This window comes from Nicotiana tabacum, chromosome 7 (assembly GCF_000715075.1).
Source record: "Nicotiana tabacum cultivar K326 chromosome 7, ASM71507v2, whole genome shotgun sequence".
NCBI lineage: Eukaryota > Viridiplantae > Streptophyta > Magnoliopsida > Solanales > Solanaceae > Nicotiana > Nicotiana tabacum.
In genome coordinates this window covers 140,590,103-140,609,579 of record NC_134086.1, presented here as the reverse complement: position 1 = coordinate 140,609,579, position 19,477 = coordinate 140,590,103, and the positions used below count along the sequence as shown (strand labels likewise).

General features: G+C 35.2%; 2 protein-coding genes and 1 pseudogene across 2 annotated transcripts; 2 read left to right on the top strand and 1 right to left on the bottom strand.

The window, feature by feature from the left end:
* Positions 1-1,481: 1,481 nt before the first annotated feature.
* LOC107792171 (acyltransferase Pun1-like) lies at positions 1,482-4,139 on the top strand. Its single transcript, XM_075217735.1, has 2 exons — positions 1,482-2,872; positions 3,409-4,139. Exons 1-2 carry the CDS (start codon positions 2,087-2,089, stop codon positions 4,012-4,014), a joined length of 1,392 nt encoding a protein of 463 aa, XP_075073836.1. The 5' UTR covers positions 1,482-2,086; the 3' UTR covers positions 4,015-4,139.
* A 130-nt stretch (positions 4,140-4,269) lies between these two features.
* LOC107790246 (AAA-ATPase At5g17760-like) lies at positions 4,270-12,533 on the bottom strand (annotated as a pseudogene).
* Positions 12,534-15,956: 3,423 nt separating this feature from the next.
* LOC107790248 (acyltransferase Pun1-like) lies at positions 15,957-18,007 on the top strand. Its single transcript, XM_016612153.2, has 2 exons — positions 15,957-16,733; positions 17,270-18,007. Exons 1-2 carry the CDS (start codon positions 15,999-16,001, stop codon positions 17,876-17,878), a joined length of 1,344 nt encoding a protein of 447 aa, XP_016467639.1. The 5' UTR covers positions 15,957-15,998; the 3' UTR covers positions 17,879-18,007.
* The last annotated feature ends 1,470 nt before the right edge of the window (positions 18,008-19,477 follow it).

Below are 19,477 nucleotides of genomic sequence, written 5' to 3'. Positions count from 1 at the left end.
GACTTAGAAGAGGAGATTTATATGGAACAACCTGAAGACTTCAAGGTAAAAGGTAAAGAAAATCTTGTATGCAAACTTAAGAAGAGTCTATACGAAATGAAGCAAGCTCCCAGACAGTGGTATAAAAAGTTTGAGTCTATTATGGGGGAGCAAGGCTACAAGAAGGCTTCTTCTGATCACTGTGTATTTGTACAAAGATTTTCTGATGATGACTTTATCATCCTCTTGCTATATGTGGATGATATGTTGATTGTGGGCAGGAATGCTTCCAAGATTGACGAGTTAAAGAAACAGTTGAATAAGTCTTTTGCAATTGAAGACTTGGGTCATGCTAAGCAGATTTTAGGCACGAGAATTACTCGTTCGAGAAATGAAAGAAAATTTTACTTGTCATAGGAGAAGTACATAGAACGTGTACTAGAGCGCTTCAATATGAAAAATGCTGAGTTGGTTCGCACACCCCTTTCTGGTCATATGAAGTTGAGCAAGAAGATGTGTCCTACAACAATGGAGGAAAAAGAGAGAATGGCCAAGATTCCATATTCCTCTGCCGTCGGAAGTTTGATGTATGCAATGTTATGCACTCAACCAGGTATTGCTCTTGCAGTCGGTGTTGTTAGCAGATTCCTTGAAAATCCTGGAAAGGAACATTGGGAAACAGTCATGTGGATACTCAGGTACCTAAGATGTACTGTAGGAGATTGCTTATGTTTTGGAGGATCTGATTCAATCTTGAAGGGCTACACGGATGCTGATATTGCAGGTGATCTTGATAATCATAAATCTACTATGGGATACCTGTTCACATTTTCAGGGGGAGCTATCTCATGGAAGTCGAAGTTGCAGAAATGTATTGCACTCTCTACAACTGAAGCAGAGTATATTGCCACTACAGAAGCTGGTAAGGAGATGGTATGGCTAAAGCGGTTTCTTCAAGAGCTGGAATTACATCAAAAGGAGTATGTCATCTATTGTGATAGTCAAAGTGCAATAGACTTGATCAAGAACTCCATGTACCATGCAAGAACAAAGCATATAGATGTGAGATATCATTGGATTCGTTAGCGCGTGGGGAACGAATCTTTACAGGTCAAAAAGATTCACACGAGTAAAAATCTTGCGGATATGCTAACCAAGATAGTACCAAGAGACAAGTTCGAGCTTTGCAAAGAACTTGTCGGCATGCGCTCAAACTAGAATCTCTGGTGTTACCTCCTTCAGGCGAATGAGACTGGAGGGGGAGATTTGTGGGGTCCATCCCATAAATCAAGGAAGATAATTTTCTTCCTTTGATTGGCAGCTACCATTTTTTCTTTTGCACTGTTAAATATGGTAGGCTGCAAAAGAAAAAGAAGTCAAGTTTGGTAGGCATAACAAATCTGTATGAGAGAAAAATGTCAAACGTAGTAGGCGTGAGAGAGTGAGGTTCTGCCTATAAAAGGAGAGATTCAGCTCTCATTTTTATACACCAACAAAGAGAGAAAAGAGAGAGAGCAAGGTATTCCATAGACTATAAGAAAATAGTCTGTGAAGAAAAATAGAGTGTGAGAGATATTGTAGTGAGGTGAAAAAACAAAAGAGCATTTTTTCTTTTGAGGGTGTAGTGATCTTAGGAGTATTTGTACTCGTTACTATACAGTGCAAAATTCCTCGCTATAGTTCAGTTGCTCTTCTTGGCCGTGGTTTTTTCCCTTATTCAGAAGGGTTTCCACGTAAAATCTTGGTGTTATTTTTGCTGCATTTTTATTCTTGCTGATTTAACCATAACTTAGTGGTCCGCATTTATCACTAATACCGTGAATATTATTTTTACGGGTTTTATTCCCAACAGATAAACCTATAAATATCATTTTATAGCATTTAAAATAAATATAAAAATATGTCATTTTTTAGACATATGAAGAAATACCATCATATAAATTAAGATAGAGGGAGTCATCATATATATAGATAAACCTATAAATATCATTTCTACTTTTATTTTTCCCCGGTAAGTGTACATACCTAATTGGTAATACTCAGTATTTCCTTGTGCGCGCGTATATAGTCAACAGTGTCAAAATAATTTCCAATTGTGTGTATATATATGTGTCCATCAAAATGGCGCAGGCAATCAATCTATATCAGTTCATTAACCATGGCCACGGCTTCGGCATTATTATCATCGCCATCACTTGTTTCCATTTGTGACAAATCCTTCATCAAACCTTCTTGTCTTACCCCTCCTAAGCTTAGACTTCACAAGCTCTCTTTCGTCGATCAATTCCTCAGTAATAAGTATATTCCTGTGGCCTTTTTTTACCCTAAACCGCAACGAGAAGAGTCAAACAATAATTCCCAACTTTCCCATATAGCTGATTTATTGCAGAGATCTCTATCACAAACTTTAGTCTCTTACTATCCTTATGCAGGAAAATTGAGAGACAATGCTACTGTTGAGTGTAACGATATAGGAGCTGAGTTCTTGAGTGTTCAAATAAAGTATCCCATGTCTGAAATCCTTAACCATCCTCATGCAACTGATGCAGAGAGTATAGTTTTTCCAAAGGACTTGCCTTGGAAGAATAATTATGAAGGTGGTAATTTACTTGTGGTCCAATTAAGTAAGTTTGATTGTGGGGGAATAGCCATTAGTGCATGTTTATCGCATAAGATTGGTGATGGTTCCTCTGTGATTAATTTCCTTAATGATTGGGCTAATGTCACTCGTGATCATACATTTGTAGTTCCTTCTCCTAGATTTGTAGGAGATTCCATTTTCCCTTCACAAAATGGTCCTCTTATTGCTCCACAAAGTATGTCTAATGTCAGTGAGTGCGTACAGAAAAGACTCATTTTTCCTGCCGCCAAGGTAGATGCTCTTCGAGCTAAGGTAATATACTACCACCAGTTTACTAGCTATTTATATATATATATATATATATGTCTTCTAAAATTTGTGCACAACTTTTTAGAAAGATATCGATACTCCCTCTGTTCTCATTTATATGGCGTAGTTCGACCTTTGCACCAAGTTTAAGAAAGAACCAAAAATAAAATTAGTCGTGATATTTGTGTGACTATAAAACTTATCATTCAAATTTAGGGATGTGCCAGAAGTTCAAATTTATTTATTTCCAAATTTAGAAAAGTGTCAAACGAAGGGAGTAGTCTCAACTATTAGGGTACAATCAAACCTCTTTAGAACAACCTCGTTTGTTCCAGATTTTTTTGGTTGTTACAGCGAAGTTTATAAAGAACATATATTATAACATACATGGAAGTTGGTTCCAAAAGAAACTTGGCTTTTATAGTGAATGATTGTTATATGACGATATTGACTGTATTTGTTAAAGGTACTCTTAAATGTGTCACCTACTTAAATAAATTTATCTTGCAAAAAAAGAGTGACATTTTTTGGGATTGAAGATAGCAGTTGAATCAGGAGTAGAGAACCCAACACGGGCTGAAGTTGTTAGTGCACTTCTTTACAAATGTGCAACAAAGTCAAAGGCAGCAGCATCAAGTTCTGGAAATATACAACCATCTAGGTTGGTTCACTACTTAAATGTACGTACGATGATGAAACCTCGTCTACCACGAAGTACAATTGGAAATCTTTTATCCGTGTTCTCCACAGCAGCTACGCAAGATATTGAGTTGCCAAGAATGGTTCGTAATCTGAGGAAGGAAGTTGAGGTAGCGTACAAGAAAGACCAAGTTGAACAAAATGAACTGGTCTTAGAAGTAGTAGAATCCATGAAAAAAGGAAAATTACCATTTGAAGAAAACGACGAAAATAGTACGTATTTTTGCAGCAACCTTTGCAAATTCCCATTATACAGTGTAGATTTTGGATGGGGAAAACCTGAAAGAGTGTGTCTAGCAAATGGTCCTTCCAAGAATTACTTCTTCTTGAAAGATTACAAAACTGGGCGAGGCGTTGAGGCGCGAGTGATGTTGCAGAAACAACATATGTCTGCATTTGAATGTGATGAAGGACTCCTTCAGTTTGCCTCCTCCTCGGGAGTTTGAAATCTGCATTTCTGTTGATTTTGTATGATTTTACTACCGTATTTTATGGTTAACACTGATATTGTTCAACTTTAAGCTACTAAGTTATTTCAACGTTCAATATTAAGAATTTAATCCTATCTGAGTTATATATTTACTCCCTTAAAATTTATGATTTTAAGCATGTTATAACATTTGTTAAAAATTCACAACAAAAATGAAATTCGTGGAGTTTAAGGAAGAAAGAAATTTATAATTTTAAACACGTCATAACAATTACACGACTTCGAAACTTGTAATTTTAATTATTGCAAAACACAACAAGAAATTCATGCTCGCTGGCCAAAGATAGTATAATTTAATTATCGTGTCCACAACATCTTCACTCTTCGTAAGTTTCTCACCAACCTCAGCAGTGGTAACTTGAACACTTTCAATCAACTCTTGTATTTCTTGAAAACAATCATAATTATTCAAATCATAAATTTCCAAATAATTAGTTGCCAACACCTTAAAACTTTCAATTGTGAGGTAAGACATGTGAATATGCTTGTCCATTCGTCCAGGTCGCAACAGAGCTGGATCAAGCTTCTCCTTATGATTCGTCGTAAATATAATAACCCTCTCATCTCCAATACTCGACCATAGCCCGTCTATAAAATTCAGTAATCCACCAAGTGTAAGCCTATCTTGATCTCGTGAACGAGAATGACCATATACTGCGCGATTTTTAGTTCTATCTGGCAAATCAATGCTACAATCAATGTCTTCAATGACAAGTATATATAGACCTATTTTTGGTGCTCATCAACAACCTTCTCAAATCTGCGTCGCTCGTTATATTAGAAAACTCTAAATCATAAACGTCAAACTTTAGATAATTAGCAATTGCTGCAATCAAACTTGATTTCCCTGTCCCTGGCGGTCCATACAATAAATATCCTCTTTTCCTACTCTCTTATAAAAATCATGTTGCGGAAGCCAAATGTATATAGTGTGAATAAGTCACAACTACTATACCAAAAATTTTGACAGCCACTAAATAATAAATAAGACAATAAAACAATAATAAAGGGAATACCAGAATTTACGAGGTTCGGCTAATTTTGCCTACTCCTCGGACACAACCAATATTTTATTCCACTCCAAAAATACAAGTGAAATAATACTAAAGAGAGAAGATACAAATATCTTAAACAGAGGAAAAGGCAAATGAGAGGTGTGTTTAAATCCTAAACATTATGCCTTCTTTTATAGGGGGAAATCCCCCCAAACTCAAGAGCCCACCGATGTGGGACAAAGAATTTGCCAAACTTCAACAAATCTCCACCTTGGCAAAATTTCACATCTTCAATTTTCTCTCAATAACAAATTTCAAATTTTTGATTGTGTCTAAATCTTCAATCTTCAGTGTTCAACAATGTTGATCAAATCTAAACAATGTTGAAACTTGATCGCATTCACCACCTTTGTCAGCATATCAGCAGGATTCTCCGTAGTATGAATTTTCTTCACCGTGACTCCTCCTTCTTCTATGATTTCTCGTACGAAATGATACCGAACATCAATATGCTTCGTCCTTGCATGATAAACTTGGTTCTTCGCTAATTGAATAGCACTTTGACTATCACAAAAAATTGTGATACCTTTTTGTTCAACACCAAGCTCCTTTAGCAATCCTTGAAGCCAAATTGCCTCCTTCACAACCTCTGTAATAGCCATGTACTCTGCCTCTGTGTTAGACAAAGCAACTGTTGACTGCAAAGTAGACTTCCAACTAACTGGTGCCTTTGCAAAAGTAAACACATAACCAGTAGTTGATCTTCATTTGTCCAGATCACCCGCAAAATCTGAGTCACAATATCCAACTAGAGACTGATTGTCTTCCTGCTCAAAAACTAACTCGACATCTACAGTATTATGAATATACCGTAGAATCCACTTCACAGCTTACCAATGCTCTTTCCCTGGATTGTGCATATATCTGCTAATAACTCCAATAGCATGTGAAATGTCAGGCCTTGTGCAAACCATTGCATACATCAAGCTACCAACAACATTTGCGTATGGTACCTTTGACATATACTCTCGTTCAGCTTCATCCATTGACGATATAGTAGTACTTAGCTTAAAATGGAAGCAAGTGGAGTACTAACTGGCTTAGTCTTGTCATCTATGCCAAAACGTTGAAGTACTCTCTTCAAATATTCCTTTTGAGATAAATAGAGTTTCTTTGAACTTCTATCTCTAATTATCTCTATGACAAGAATTTTCTTTGCCTCACCCAAATCGTTCATCTCGAACTCCTTCTTCAGTTGAATCTTCAACTTATCAATTTTTTTTCGAATTCTTGGAAGCTATCAACATATCATCAACATATAGGAGAAGATATACAAAGGAACCATCTTTAAGCTTGTGTAAATACACACAATGATCGTATTTGCTTCTCTTGTACCCTTGCTGCAACATAAACTCGTCAAATCGCATGTACCATTGTCTAGAAGATTGTTTCAATCCGTACAACAATTTTTCAAGTTTGCACACCATATTTTATTTTCCAACAACTTTGAATCCTTCTAGCTGAGTCATATAGATTTCCTTCTCCAAGTTTCCATGTAAAAATGCAGTTTTTACATCCATATGAACTAGTTCCAAATCTAATTGTGCTACAAAAGCCAACATAATTCTAATGGAGGAATGCTTTACAACTGGAGAAAACACTTCATTGTAATCAATTCCCTCCTTTTGAGTATATCCTTTGGCCACCAATCTTGCTTTGTAACGAACATATACTTGGTTAGGAAATCCTTCTTTCTTTGCAAATACCCATTTGCACCCAATTGCTTTCTTTCCCTTCGGGAGATTGGCCAATCTCCATGTATGATTCTGATGAAGGGACTGTATTTCATCATTCATGGCAATCCTCCACTTATATTCTTCTGAACTTTGGACAACGTCTTTATAAGTGGTAGGAACATCATCAGCTACAATTGAGGTTGCACAAGCAATCGTCTCTATGAGACGAACAGGTTTCGTTATTGTTCTTTTTGGCCTGTTGATTGCTATTGATTCAAGTTGTTGTTGAGGTTCCTGAGTTGGAATCTCCTCTACTGGCTCTTCTTCCAGAGGGTAATCTTCATTTGTTTCCTCCTTTGCTTATTGTGTAGGAAAAATAAATTTTCCCTCAAACTCCACCTGCTTAAAAGCACCTTCATTTTGTTTGGTATCTTCTATTACCTTATTTACCATAGCAGATTCATCAAAGGTAACATCCCTGCTGAATATTACTTTCTTTGTCATAGGACACCATAAGCGATATCCTTTGACTCCAGAAGTAATTCCCATAAAAATAACCTTCTTTGCCCTTGGATCCAATTTTGACTCTGTCACATGATAATATGCAGTTGAGCCAAACACGTGCAAAGAATCATAATCTACAGCAGGCTTTCCATACCATTTTTCAAATGGTGTCTTGCCATCAATAACAGCAGATGGTAGACGATTAATGAGGTGGCATGCATATGTAATTGCCTCAGCCCAAAATTCTTTGCCCAAGCCAGCATTGGACAACATACACCATACCTTCTCCAGCAAGGTCCGGTTCATACGTTCTGTCACTCCATTCTGTTGTGGTGTATGTCTGACAGTGAAGTGTCATATGATGCCATCATTTTGACAGACCTTATTGAAATGATCATTTTTGTATTCATCTCCATTGTCTGTGCGAATACACTTGATCTTCTTGCCTGTTTGATTCTCCACCATCGTCTTCCATTTGAGAAAAATTCCCAACACTTCATCTTTGCTCTTCATTGTATACACTCATACTCTTCGGAAAAAATCATCAACAAAGGTTACAAAATAGTGCTTTCCACCCAATGAAGGTGTTTTGGAAGGACCCCAAATATCAGAGTGTACATAATCCAAAATGCCTTTAGTATTATGGATCACTATACCAAATTTAACCCTTGTCTGTTTCCCTTTAACACAATGCTCGCAAAACTCCAAGTTGCAAGCCTTGTCTCCCTTTAACAATCCTTGATCTGATAGAGTTTTCAAGGATTTTCCTCCAACATGTCCCAAGCGCATGTGCCATAGATTGGTTGTTTCTGCCTCTTTGTCGTCACTGGATGTCACTGTCGCTGTCCCAATAACTGTACTGCCACGATAGCGGTACATATTATTATTCTTCCGATTAGCCTTCATTACCACTAGTGCACTGGAGCATACTCTCATCACTCCATTTTCTGCAATGATTTTGAACCCTTTTGATTCTAGGGCTCCCACAGAGATGAGATTCTTCTTCAAATCCGGTACATATCGAACATCTGTTAATGTTCTGATCATTCCATCATGGTTCCTTAATCGTATTGAACCAATGTCATATGAGTTAAGAGGGCTGTTATCCGCTGTGTGAATGATTCTATATTCTCCTTCTTGAAATTCCACAAACTAGTCCCTATTGGGACACATATGATAGCTATAAGCCGAGTCCATCAACCATATGTATGATGATGTTGATGACTCTGTTGTAACTAATGAGAAATCTGAATCATCACAATCAGCTACATTTGAATCCATAATGGCCTTTCCATTGTTATGTTTGGCCTTATTCTTCAACTTCGGACAGTCTTTCTTCCAATGCCCTTTTTCTCGACAAAAGGCACATTCATCTTTGCTATGTCTGGATCTTGACTTGGATCTTCCCTTCTTAGTCCTCATTTGATTTTGAGGACGACCCCTCACAAATAGTGCTTCTCCTTCTCCGCCCTTCTGTTTTTCTCGCTTTCTTTGTTTATAGCTGTACAAAGCCGAACAAACTTCTCTGAGAGAAACTTCGTCATTTCCATGGAGTAGAGTAGTTTCAAGGTGCTCGTACTCACCAGGAAGTGACGCCAACAACATCAAGGTCAAGTCACCATCATCATAAGTTGTATCCATATTTTGCAAATCTGTGACCAACTTATTGAAACTGGTGATATGTTCATTCATCGTGGTACCAGGAACATAGGTGAAGTGAAACAGTCTCTTCTTCATGTACAATTTATTTTGACTATTCAAAAATTTATCCTTCAGTGCTTTCCATAATTTACTTGCAGAAGTTTCCTTTGTGTATGGATATTTCTGCTCTCTAGCAAGGAAGGATCGAATGGTACCGCAAGCAACACGGTTGATAATTTTCCAATCTTCTTCTCCAATAATATCTGGTCTCTTTTCTTCAATGGCAAGATCTAGCCCTTGTTGAAAAAGGACATCTAGAACCTCGCCTTGCCACATCCCAAAATGCCCGGACCCTTCAAAAATTTCTACCGCAAATTTCGCATTTGACACAATTCTTGTCATAAGCGAAGATGCCAATGATGACGTATTATTGACACTTGATGTAGATTCTTTTTGTTTATTGTCTCCCATATTTGACACAAATATTATTTAATAGCTGACGACACAAATCAAGATTATTTCCTTTCTGATGTAGAAGATCAGACTAAGCTACAACCACAGAGCATACTCAGACAGAACCTTGACTCAGTTACCAAGATAAATCTTTTCTGATGTGGAAATCAGACTATGCTGCAACCACAGAGCATACTTAGACAATATCTTGGCTCTGATACCAATTGTTGCAGAAACTAAATGTATATAGTGTGAATAAGTCACAACTACTATACCAAAAATTATGACAGCTACCAAATAATAAATAAGAAAATAAAGCAACAATAAAGGGAACACCAGAATTTACGAGGTTCGGCTAATTTTGCCTACTCCTCGGACACAACCAATATTTTATTCTACTCCAAAAATACAAGTGAAATAATACTAAAGAGAGAAGATACAAATGTCTTAAACAGATGAAAAGGCAAATGAGAGGTGTGTTTAAATCCTAAACATTAGGCCTTCTTTTATAGGGGGAAAATCCCCCCAAACTCAAGAGCCCACCGATGTGGGACAAAGAATTTGCCAAACTTCAACAAATCTTTCCTCTTTAAGAACCTATCAAGATCCTCAATTATGGATTTCTTTAGTGCTGGTTCTAATGCTAGTGTATCAAAAGTTGAAGGGTGCTCAAGATTAACTGAATCCCAAGGTTTGGAATTATAAGTAAGAATATTGGCTAGAGAATGCAACTTAACAACTTTTTTCTCATGAAACATGTCTTTGGCTTTGTTGAGTACAAAAGGGATGTAACGATTCATGATTTTGTCCTTGTATTGCTTGTTAAAACTTAGCTCAAAATAACGTTTCTCGTTAGGAAACATACCAGTATCATATTCATATTTTGTCATGGTCTTTTTTTCAGTATCGTGAACAAACCTCCAAACCAATTCAATTCCTTCAAAGGAATCAGTAATTTTCCAACAATTGGCGAATTTAACGTTCACTTTTGGGTCTTTAGGCCTTTTGCTAACGTTGAAATTGGGGGCTGTTTTGGCTGACAAGTAGATTTCAGCAGTGGCATAGACTTCGTTAGTAACCACGCCTTCTTTTTCTTCAATAGCAAGAGTTATGTTTGATGAATGAGGACGAAAATAACTAAGGATTTTGGAGACAATGTAGTTCTGGATTTGAAGAGGAATAACTTGATTCAGAATTGTCTGAAAAAGGGTAATAGTAGCAGACAATGAGGCATAGGCCTGGAATTTGACGAGACTGAAGGCATTCTCATCATCTTTACACAAACCTTAAGAAATTCGTAATACTTGGACGAGCCCTGCTATATGAACTATTTATACTGACTACTTTTGTTTTTTAACTACGATTCCTACTGCAAAAGGAGTGACTTTTCCGTTTTTACACAAGGAAAGAGAAATTTTCCTTTTTAGAACTTGTCACAATTTTTTTCAAAACGGAACCAAACGTTGCTTCTCTAACCAAAAAACTGTCTGTTTTATAGCATGTTGGTGAAACTTCTAAAATTAACTTATTTTGAAAATATTTTTCCAAAAATACTTTTCAGAAAACTTTTCAAAAAAAAGTATTTTTGGTGAGAAAGTTTAATAGGCTAACCAATTTGAAAATACTTTGGAGCAGCAACTAATATTTAACCAAACTTTTAAAAAGTGATTCTAAGTGTATATTTCTCAACAATACTTTTTTAAAAAATGCTCTTGGGAAGTAAAACATATTAACTTTTGGAAAAAAGTATTTTTAGACAAAAGAAAGTTTGGCCAAAAAGGTTATAGTATTAATTTACTCTTCTTCTTTCACCACCCAAAAACACCCGCTTCTATCACCAAACCACCTCTCATTACCATTATCGATCTATTTTAGAATATGATTTTTTATGGGTCGTCAATTTTATGCCAAACTCTAGGGGAGGAATCTCATCTATTTATTACTCTAAGTTATTTGACGGACATACTGAATTAAAGTTTGAATCCTATAAATTGATCCTCTCCCGGCATTTTAAAATACTTAACTCCATATGTATATAGTGTACGCAAGATTCTTACTATATAAATATGTTTGTGTTTGATTTTAAAATATATATCGCGTAGCCATAATGACTTATATTATAGTGGTGTTATGTGTTTTACGCAAAAAATCTTTTCAACAATTACCTACCTTTCATTCCCCATTTATTTTAATTAAACAATAAAAATTGTCAAAAATGTTAAACAATTATTGTAGGGTGAAGATCATTATTTTCGTCCAACTTTGTATCGCACACTTCTTCCCTTCATATATTTCAACTGAATGAATCCAATGCCTATTTCAACTTTGTAACGGTAAGTTATCTCTTTTTAAATCTATTAGTATTAGTACCAGCGCAATGCACGGATAATTAAAAAAAACGATCTACACCATGAAGTTTAATATGTTAGTTTTAAAACCATCTTTACAACCAAATATTAAAAACATATTAAGACTCCGGTAAAACTTTTTTCATCTCCTAATAAATGTTCCATAAGAAATAATGATACTATACAATTTGCTTGATATGAATGTTCCACGAAAAATAATAATGATATACAATTTGCTTGATATGAAGCATGTGCCTAAGGGAACATTATTGTAGCAAATGTTCATGGACATAATTTTCCAAAAGTTGTCCTCCATATTGAGGTTTAATTTATTACTACAAAAAGGCATGGGTAAAAAATCAAGAATTTTTGGTCCTTGAGCGATAATTTTTGACGGAAATGAGAAACAACATATATTGTATTACTGATGAGATAATGAAAACGATATGCCAGAATGATCTTTAGAAGGAAACTTAGTTGGCATCTAAAATTATTGCACACTTTCAGATATTTTGATTAAGTGTAGAAGAAAATATATTCAAATACATCAATAGCTTGGATTCTAGAAAGCCAATAGATCTCATCACGCGAATCTAGATGAGCTTCATGCACTTGGACTGCAGATAACATAGTCACATGCCATTGTTCCATGTCACTACAGGTAATATCTTTTTAGATTTTCTCAATGTATCTAGCTTATATTATGCTCTCTGCAATAAATTATCCAACTTTGCATTAAAGTAAAAAGTTGCATACTACCTCAATATAGAATTCTCCAGTTTCTGGTTCTTTGGCCATTGTTGTTGTCCACCCAGCAGCAGATGAGGATTGCTAGTATAATCCATTAGTATTCTTCATTTCTCACTAATCTGCAAGCTCTAACATGACAGTATCACTCAAATATGATAAAATTTGTGGCAGATTAATCACAACAACATGACAATAAAATACACAAATACAGTAACCAATAATGATGGAGAGTAAATTATATATAAAGAAAACAGAGAAATACTTAATTGGCTTCAAGATTCTAGGAGTGAGGCGCTGGAAAAAAGAAAAAGCTAAAATGTCACCTCTGATGAACTGTCACATAACATAGTTATACCAAATTAAAAATATTAACTAAAGAAAATGATGCATAAGACCAAAAGATCATAAGACAATAACAATACTCAATAATTAAATGATAAATCATTTAATAACAACTCTTCCAATAGTTGCATGAATTCGATCTCCCTAAAACAAAAAATTTGAAAAGAAAGTTAAGTTAGTAAGGCGCATAACTTGAAGAAAATACACCACATTGTGTTCTCAAGGACTACCCCTATGGATCATAAAGATCACATTAGTAGCTACTTTTCAATGAGATTTACTAATAACTTCGGGAAGTACCTAGGCTTCCCTATGCCCAATACCAACCCTACAAAAAAAGACTTCCAATTTATCCTAGATAGACTGAACAATAGACTAACAGGCTGGAAAACTAAATTCCTTAATATGGCAGGTAGGACAACTCTCATAAAAGCCACCTTAGCTGCAATCCCGAACCACGTCATGCAGATTTATGATCTCCCCAAAACAATACTCAACAAGATAGATTCTATTCAAAGGAATTTCCCATGGGGTAGCACGGAGGAAAAAAAGAAATGTCATCTTGTAAAATGGAGCATAGTCACAATGCCTAAAAAACAAGGAGGCCTAGGAATTCCTAACACCCATTTGAAAAGTTCCTCTTTCAATATAGCTTTAGCGTGGAGATATAGAAAAGAGAAAGAGGGTCTATGGGCCAAAAATATACATATTATATACAACCACAGGAAAAGCAAGAATATAGGTTCCCATACTTGGAAGGTAATTGAAAAGGGTACTGAAATATGCAACGCCAATACTAAATGACTAGTAGGTGATGGAACAACCATTAATCTGTGGCATGATAACTGGATAAATCAATCAGGAACACTTAGGGACTCCATCCAAGGCCCTATCCCAGCTGGAGAGCTTGACCATATTCTCTCCAGCTTTATTAAAAATGGAATGTTCGACCTTAGAAACTTATCCTTTGAACTCCTCCCGGACATCATTTCTAAGATAAACTGCACCTACATAAACCAAATCGGACCCACTACGGATTCATACACTTGGAACTCTAAGGATTACAACTTCTTTTCAGTTAAAGCTGCTTATGAAGCTGTCTCAGAATCCATAGGCAACGAAAAACTTAGCCTGGCTATGGAAAATCAACTTTTTAAACAAATTAAAAATTTTCCTGTGGACAATCTTTTGGGATAGGCTACCCACTAAAGATTTGCTAAAAAAAAGAGGGATTTTCCAAGAAGACACTTGTAACATTTGCAACAGGGAAATTGAGGACATAGAACATATTTTATTCCGTTGCAACTACTATAGACAAATCTGGTATCAAATCAATACAAAACACCCGTTCTCTCAGAATCGTGTGGGAAAAAATACACTTCATAATTGGCTTAAAAACAAACTCTTGTCCAAGGTCTTTTTTAATAATTACCTACGCTGGTAATATTTTCTCCCATTTCTCCTATGGCATATATGGAACTTCAGAAATGGGATCCTCTTTAGAGGAATTAAAACACCCATCACCAAAAGTCAACCCATTAGTATGGCCATGGAATTCCTTTACATGGCAAAAAACAGTTGCTTAGAACCTACCAAGAAAACTATCTTTGTAATATGGGAACCACCCAACCCCAGCTTTTACAAACTGAATATCGATGGCTCTTGCGTAGGAAACCCAGGAGTGGGAGGAATAGGAGGGGTGTTTACAGACGAAAGGGGTCGTTGGATTTTAGGGTTCAATATGGGTCTTAACCATGCTACTAACATATATATGGAAATCCTAGCCCTCCTCCATGGAGTCAAACTAGCACTAACAGAAAAACTCCTTCCACTAGTAATAGAGACGGACTGCTTGGAACTATTAAACCTCCTAAAATCTAATAATTGTCTCTACCAAAATTTAATTGATGACTGCAGGTACCTATTATGGGAGGCAAATGATCCACAGCTGAAGCACGTCTTTAGAGAGGCTAATAGAGTAGCGAACCTGTTAGCTAAGAATGGTTGCAGCCTGGACACTTTTTGTACTTTGCAAACTTTTGTTGTTCCGCCTGTTTTTGTTATCCATGTTCTAAAAAGAGACATTCTAGGCACTATGTTACCTAGACTGAGCTCTAATTATAATAACTCTTAGTTGTTGTTGTTGAATAAATCGTTATTACCAACGCCTATAAGGGAATTTGAAACAAATTTTACTGTCCTAAATATACAAAAACTTTCTAGAAATGGATATGTTAATTAATGTCAAGAGAGATATGGGGAGATAGTAACTGTAGTTAACTGAAAATTTGAGACAAATAATATAATTAATGCGCCTATTAATTGTTACTTCTATTTATAATCTATGTCACTTTAATGCGTTAATGGCATGAAATTAATGCTTAAATCCTCTGAAATCTTGTCTTTTCTTTTTCGTCGGTATCTGCATTGGAGCCCGACTAGTATATTCGGATTTGCACTGCATAGGGTCCCATTCGGGGGGAAGCGTTCCCTATCAAAAAAATTTCTACACCTAAAGCTCGAACCCAAAATTTCTAGTTAAGGGAAGAACAACGACATCCGCTGCACCACATCCTTAATTTGGTGATTTTCCTTTCTTTTGTCGGTACTCCTTTTTTACCTCTTTAAAATTATATTGAGAAGTAGGTTTTGGTAGCCAAACTATTTGGTCCCTTAAAATTAAAGAGCATTAACCTCTCTTTTTCACTAGAAGAGAAATTAAATACGATTAGGCTGCTTCCAGATTTTACACGTTAGAAAGTCGCTGTAATGGCAACTTTCATTTATTTCAATAACGAAATATCACTGAATTCTAGATATCTCATTTTGAATAATCTTTCAATAAAATTTGAATTATATATAGATAAACTTATAAATATCATTTTATAGCATTTAAAATAAATATAAAAATATGTCATTTTTTAGACATATGAAGAAATACCATCATATAAATTAAGATAGGAGGAGTCATCATATATATAGATAAACCTATAAATATCAATTTCTACTTCTATTTTTCCCCGGTAAGTGTACATACCTAATTAGTCATACTTAGTATTTACCTTGTGCGCGCGTATATAGTCAACAGCGTCATACTAATTTCCAATTGTGTGTATATATATGTGTCCATCAAAATGGCGCAGGCAATCAATCTATATCAGTTCATTAACCATGGCCACGGCTTCGGCATTATTATCATCGCCATCACTTGTTTCCATTTGTGACAAATCCTTCATCAAACCTTCTTGTCTTACCCCTCCTAAGCTTAGACTTCACAAGCTCTCTTTCGTCGATCAATTCCTCAGTAATCAGTATATTCCTGTGGCCTTTTTTTACCCTAAACCGCAACGAGAAGAGTCAAACAATAATTCCCAACTTTCCCATATAGCTGATTTGTTGCAGAGATCTCTATCACAAACGTTAGTCTCTTACTATCCTTATGCAGGAAAATTGAGAGACAATGCTACTGTTGAGTGTAACGATATAGGAGCTGAGTTCTTGAGTGTTCAAATAAAGTATCCCATGTCTGAAATCCTTAACCATCCTCATGCAACTGATGCAGAGAGTATAGTTTTTCCAAAGGACTTGCCTTGGAAGAATAATTATGAAGGTGGTAATTTACTTGTGGTCCAATTAAGTAAGTTTGATTGTGGGGGAATAGCCATTAGTGCATGTTTATCGCATAAGATTGGTGATGGTTCCTCTGTGATTAATTTCCTTAATGATTGGGCTAATGTCACTCGTGATCATACATTTGTAGTTCCTTCTCCTAGATTTGTAGGAGATTCCATTTTCCCTTCACAAAATGGTCCTCTTATTGCTCCACAAAGTATGTCTAATGTCAGTGAGTGCGTACAGAAAAGACTCATTTTTCCTGCCGCCAAGGTAGATGCTCTTCGAGCTAAGGTAATATACTACCACCAGTTTACTAGCTATTTATATATATATATATATATATGTCTTCTAAAATTTGTGCACAACTTTTTAGAAAGATATCGATACTCCCTCTGTTCTCATTTATATGGCGTAGTTCGACCTTTGCACCAAGTTTAAGAAAGAACCAAAAATAAAATTAGTCGTGATATTTGTGTGACTATAAAACTTATCATTCAAATTTAGGGATGTGCCAGAAGTTCAAATTTATTTATTTCCAAATTTAGAAAAGTGTCAAACGAAGGGAGTAGTCTCAACTATTAGGGTACAATCAAACCTCTTTAGAACAACCTCGTTTGTTCCAGATTTTTTTGGTTGTTACAGCGAAGTTTATAAAGAACATATATTATAACATACATGGAAGTTGGTTCCAAAAGAAACTTGGCTTTTATAGTGAATGATTGTTATATGACGATATTGACTGTATTTGTTAAAGGTACTCTTAAATGTGTCACCTACTTAAATAAATTTATCTTGCAAAAAAAGAGTGACATTTTTTGGGATTGAAGATAGCAGTTGAATCAGGAGTAGAGAACCCAACACGGGCTGAAGTTGTTAGTGCACTTCTTTACAAATGTGCAACAAAGTCAAAGGCAGCAGCATCAAGTTCTGGAAATATACAACCATCTAGGTTGGTTCACTACTTAAATGTACGTACGATGATGAAACCTCGTCTACCACGAAGTACAATTGGAAATCTTTTATCCGTGTTCTCCACAGCAGCTACGCAAGATATTGAGTTGCCAAGAATGGTTCGTAATCTGAGGAAGGAAGTTGAGGTAGCGTACAAGAAAGACCAAGTTGAACAAAATGAACTGGTCTTAGAAGTAGTAGAATCCATGAAAAAAGGAAAATTACCATTTGAAGAAAACGACGAAAATAGTACGTATTTTTGCAGCAACCTTTGCAAATTCCCATTTTACAGTGTAGATTTTGGATGGGGAAAGCCAGAAAGAGTGTGTATAGCAAATGGTCCTTCCAAGAATTACTTCTTCTTGAAAGATTACAAAACTAGGCGAGGCGTGGAGGCGCAAGTGATGTTGCAGAAACAACATATGTCTGCATTTGAATGTGATGAGGAACTCCTTCAGTTTGCCTCCTCCTCCTCAGGAGTTTGAAATCTGCATTTCTGTTGATTTTGTATGATTTTACTACCGTATTTTATGGTTAACACTGATATTGTTCAACTTTGAGCTACTAAGTTATTTCAACGTTCAATATTAAGAATTTAATCCTATTGCCAATTATCTAAGTTATATATTTACTCCCTTGAAATTTATGATTTTAAGCATGTTATAACATTTGTTAAAAATTCACAACAAAAATGAAATTCGTGGAGTTTAAGGAAGAAAGAAATTTATAATTTTAAACACGTCATAACAGTTACACGACTTCGAAACTTGTACTTTTAATTATCTCAAAACACAACAAGAAATTTATGCTCGCTGGCCAAAGATAGTATAATTTAATTATCGTGTCCACAGGGATTGGATTTATGCGACTATAAAACTTTCAAAACTTGTAACTTTAAATGTGTCCTTATACGTCTATGGTATAAAAGTTTCTCATTAAAGATAAAATGAAAAAAAGTTAAACAAATTATTTTTAATTATCGAAGTACTATATTGCAAACCGACCGACACATAAATCTATTCTATATTAAAAGCACGAAGACCTTTAGCAAAATATCGTTCGTCTTTTTTACCCTTTAAAAACAAATTAAACATTGGACAAAATAGTCATTTAATTATTTTACTAAAATTTTGGAATTTAAAATTAACTAAACTTTTGGCGTTTAACTCTTTCCTTATTTGAATAAAGTAAATCTCTTAATATATAGGAATTTCAAAACAAATACCAATTTATATATATACTAGTTTCTATATATATGTCTCGCACGTATAACTATAGGCGCGTCTAATAGTTAATGTAAGATATATATGTGAAAAGATTTGGCAGGTTTGAACCATAAAATCTTGCTTTCTGTTAAGTCTTTTTATTATATGAGGAGGAGGAACTTTTGGTCTTTGAATATATCAATAATTTTGGTCTTGCAATTTAATTTATCTGGATGTTACCATTCGAATATGTATATTAAATGTATATCTCATAATCTTATATCCAAAAAAGAAGTTACTACTATTTTCGTTTACCTTGATCTCTCTATCCATATTTAGGCTTATAAGTGGCGTCTAACTCCGGCGATTTTTTTTTTACTGTAACTATATTAAGATAGATAGGTGTCTTTTATCCCTTCACCTATTAACTCTTATTTTTATGATTTTATCTCCTTTTTATTTGTCTAGAGAAAACTTTAGCAAAATTGCAAGCAATTGCTATTTTTAGTTGAGTAGGACAATTGTTTTTGAGTCTAAATAATGAAATGTAATAATTTGTTTCCCATAATAATTAGCAAACTCTAAGATATCAATGTAATTAATTGCCAGCTCGGTCTTTTGAGTCTTGAACAACATGGTATCGAGGTCAAATTGACTTTATTTCTTTCACTGCAAAAATAAGACTGTGAAACCAAAAGTACATATCAAGGAGCTAGGCAAAGGTCTATTGAATATCTTTTTTTTTGGGGTAATCAACTGTATTTTATTGGATATCATTTTTGAATCACAAAAAAGAAACGGATTAAATCAGACGCACAAAATCTTCAAAAAACTTGAATGGAAGTAAAGGAAAAGAAATTCCATTATGCAATATTTTTT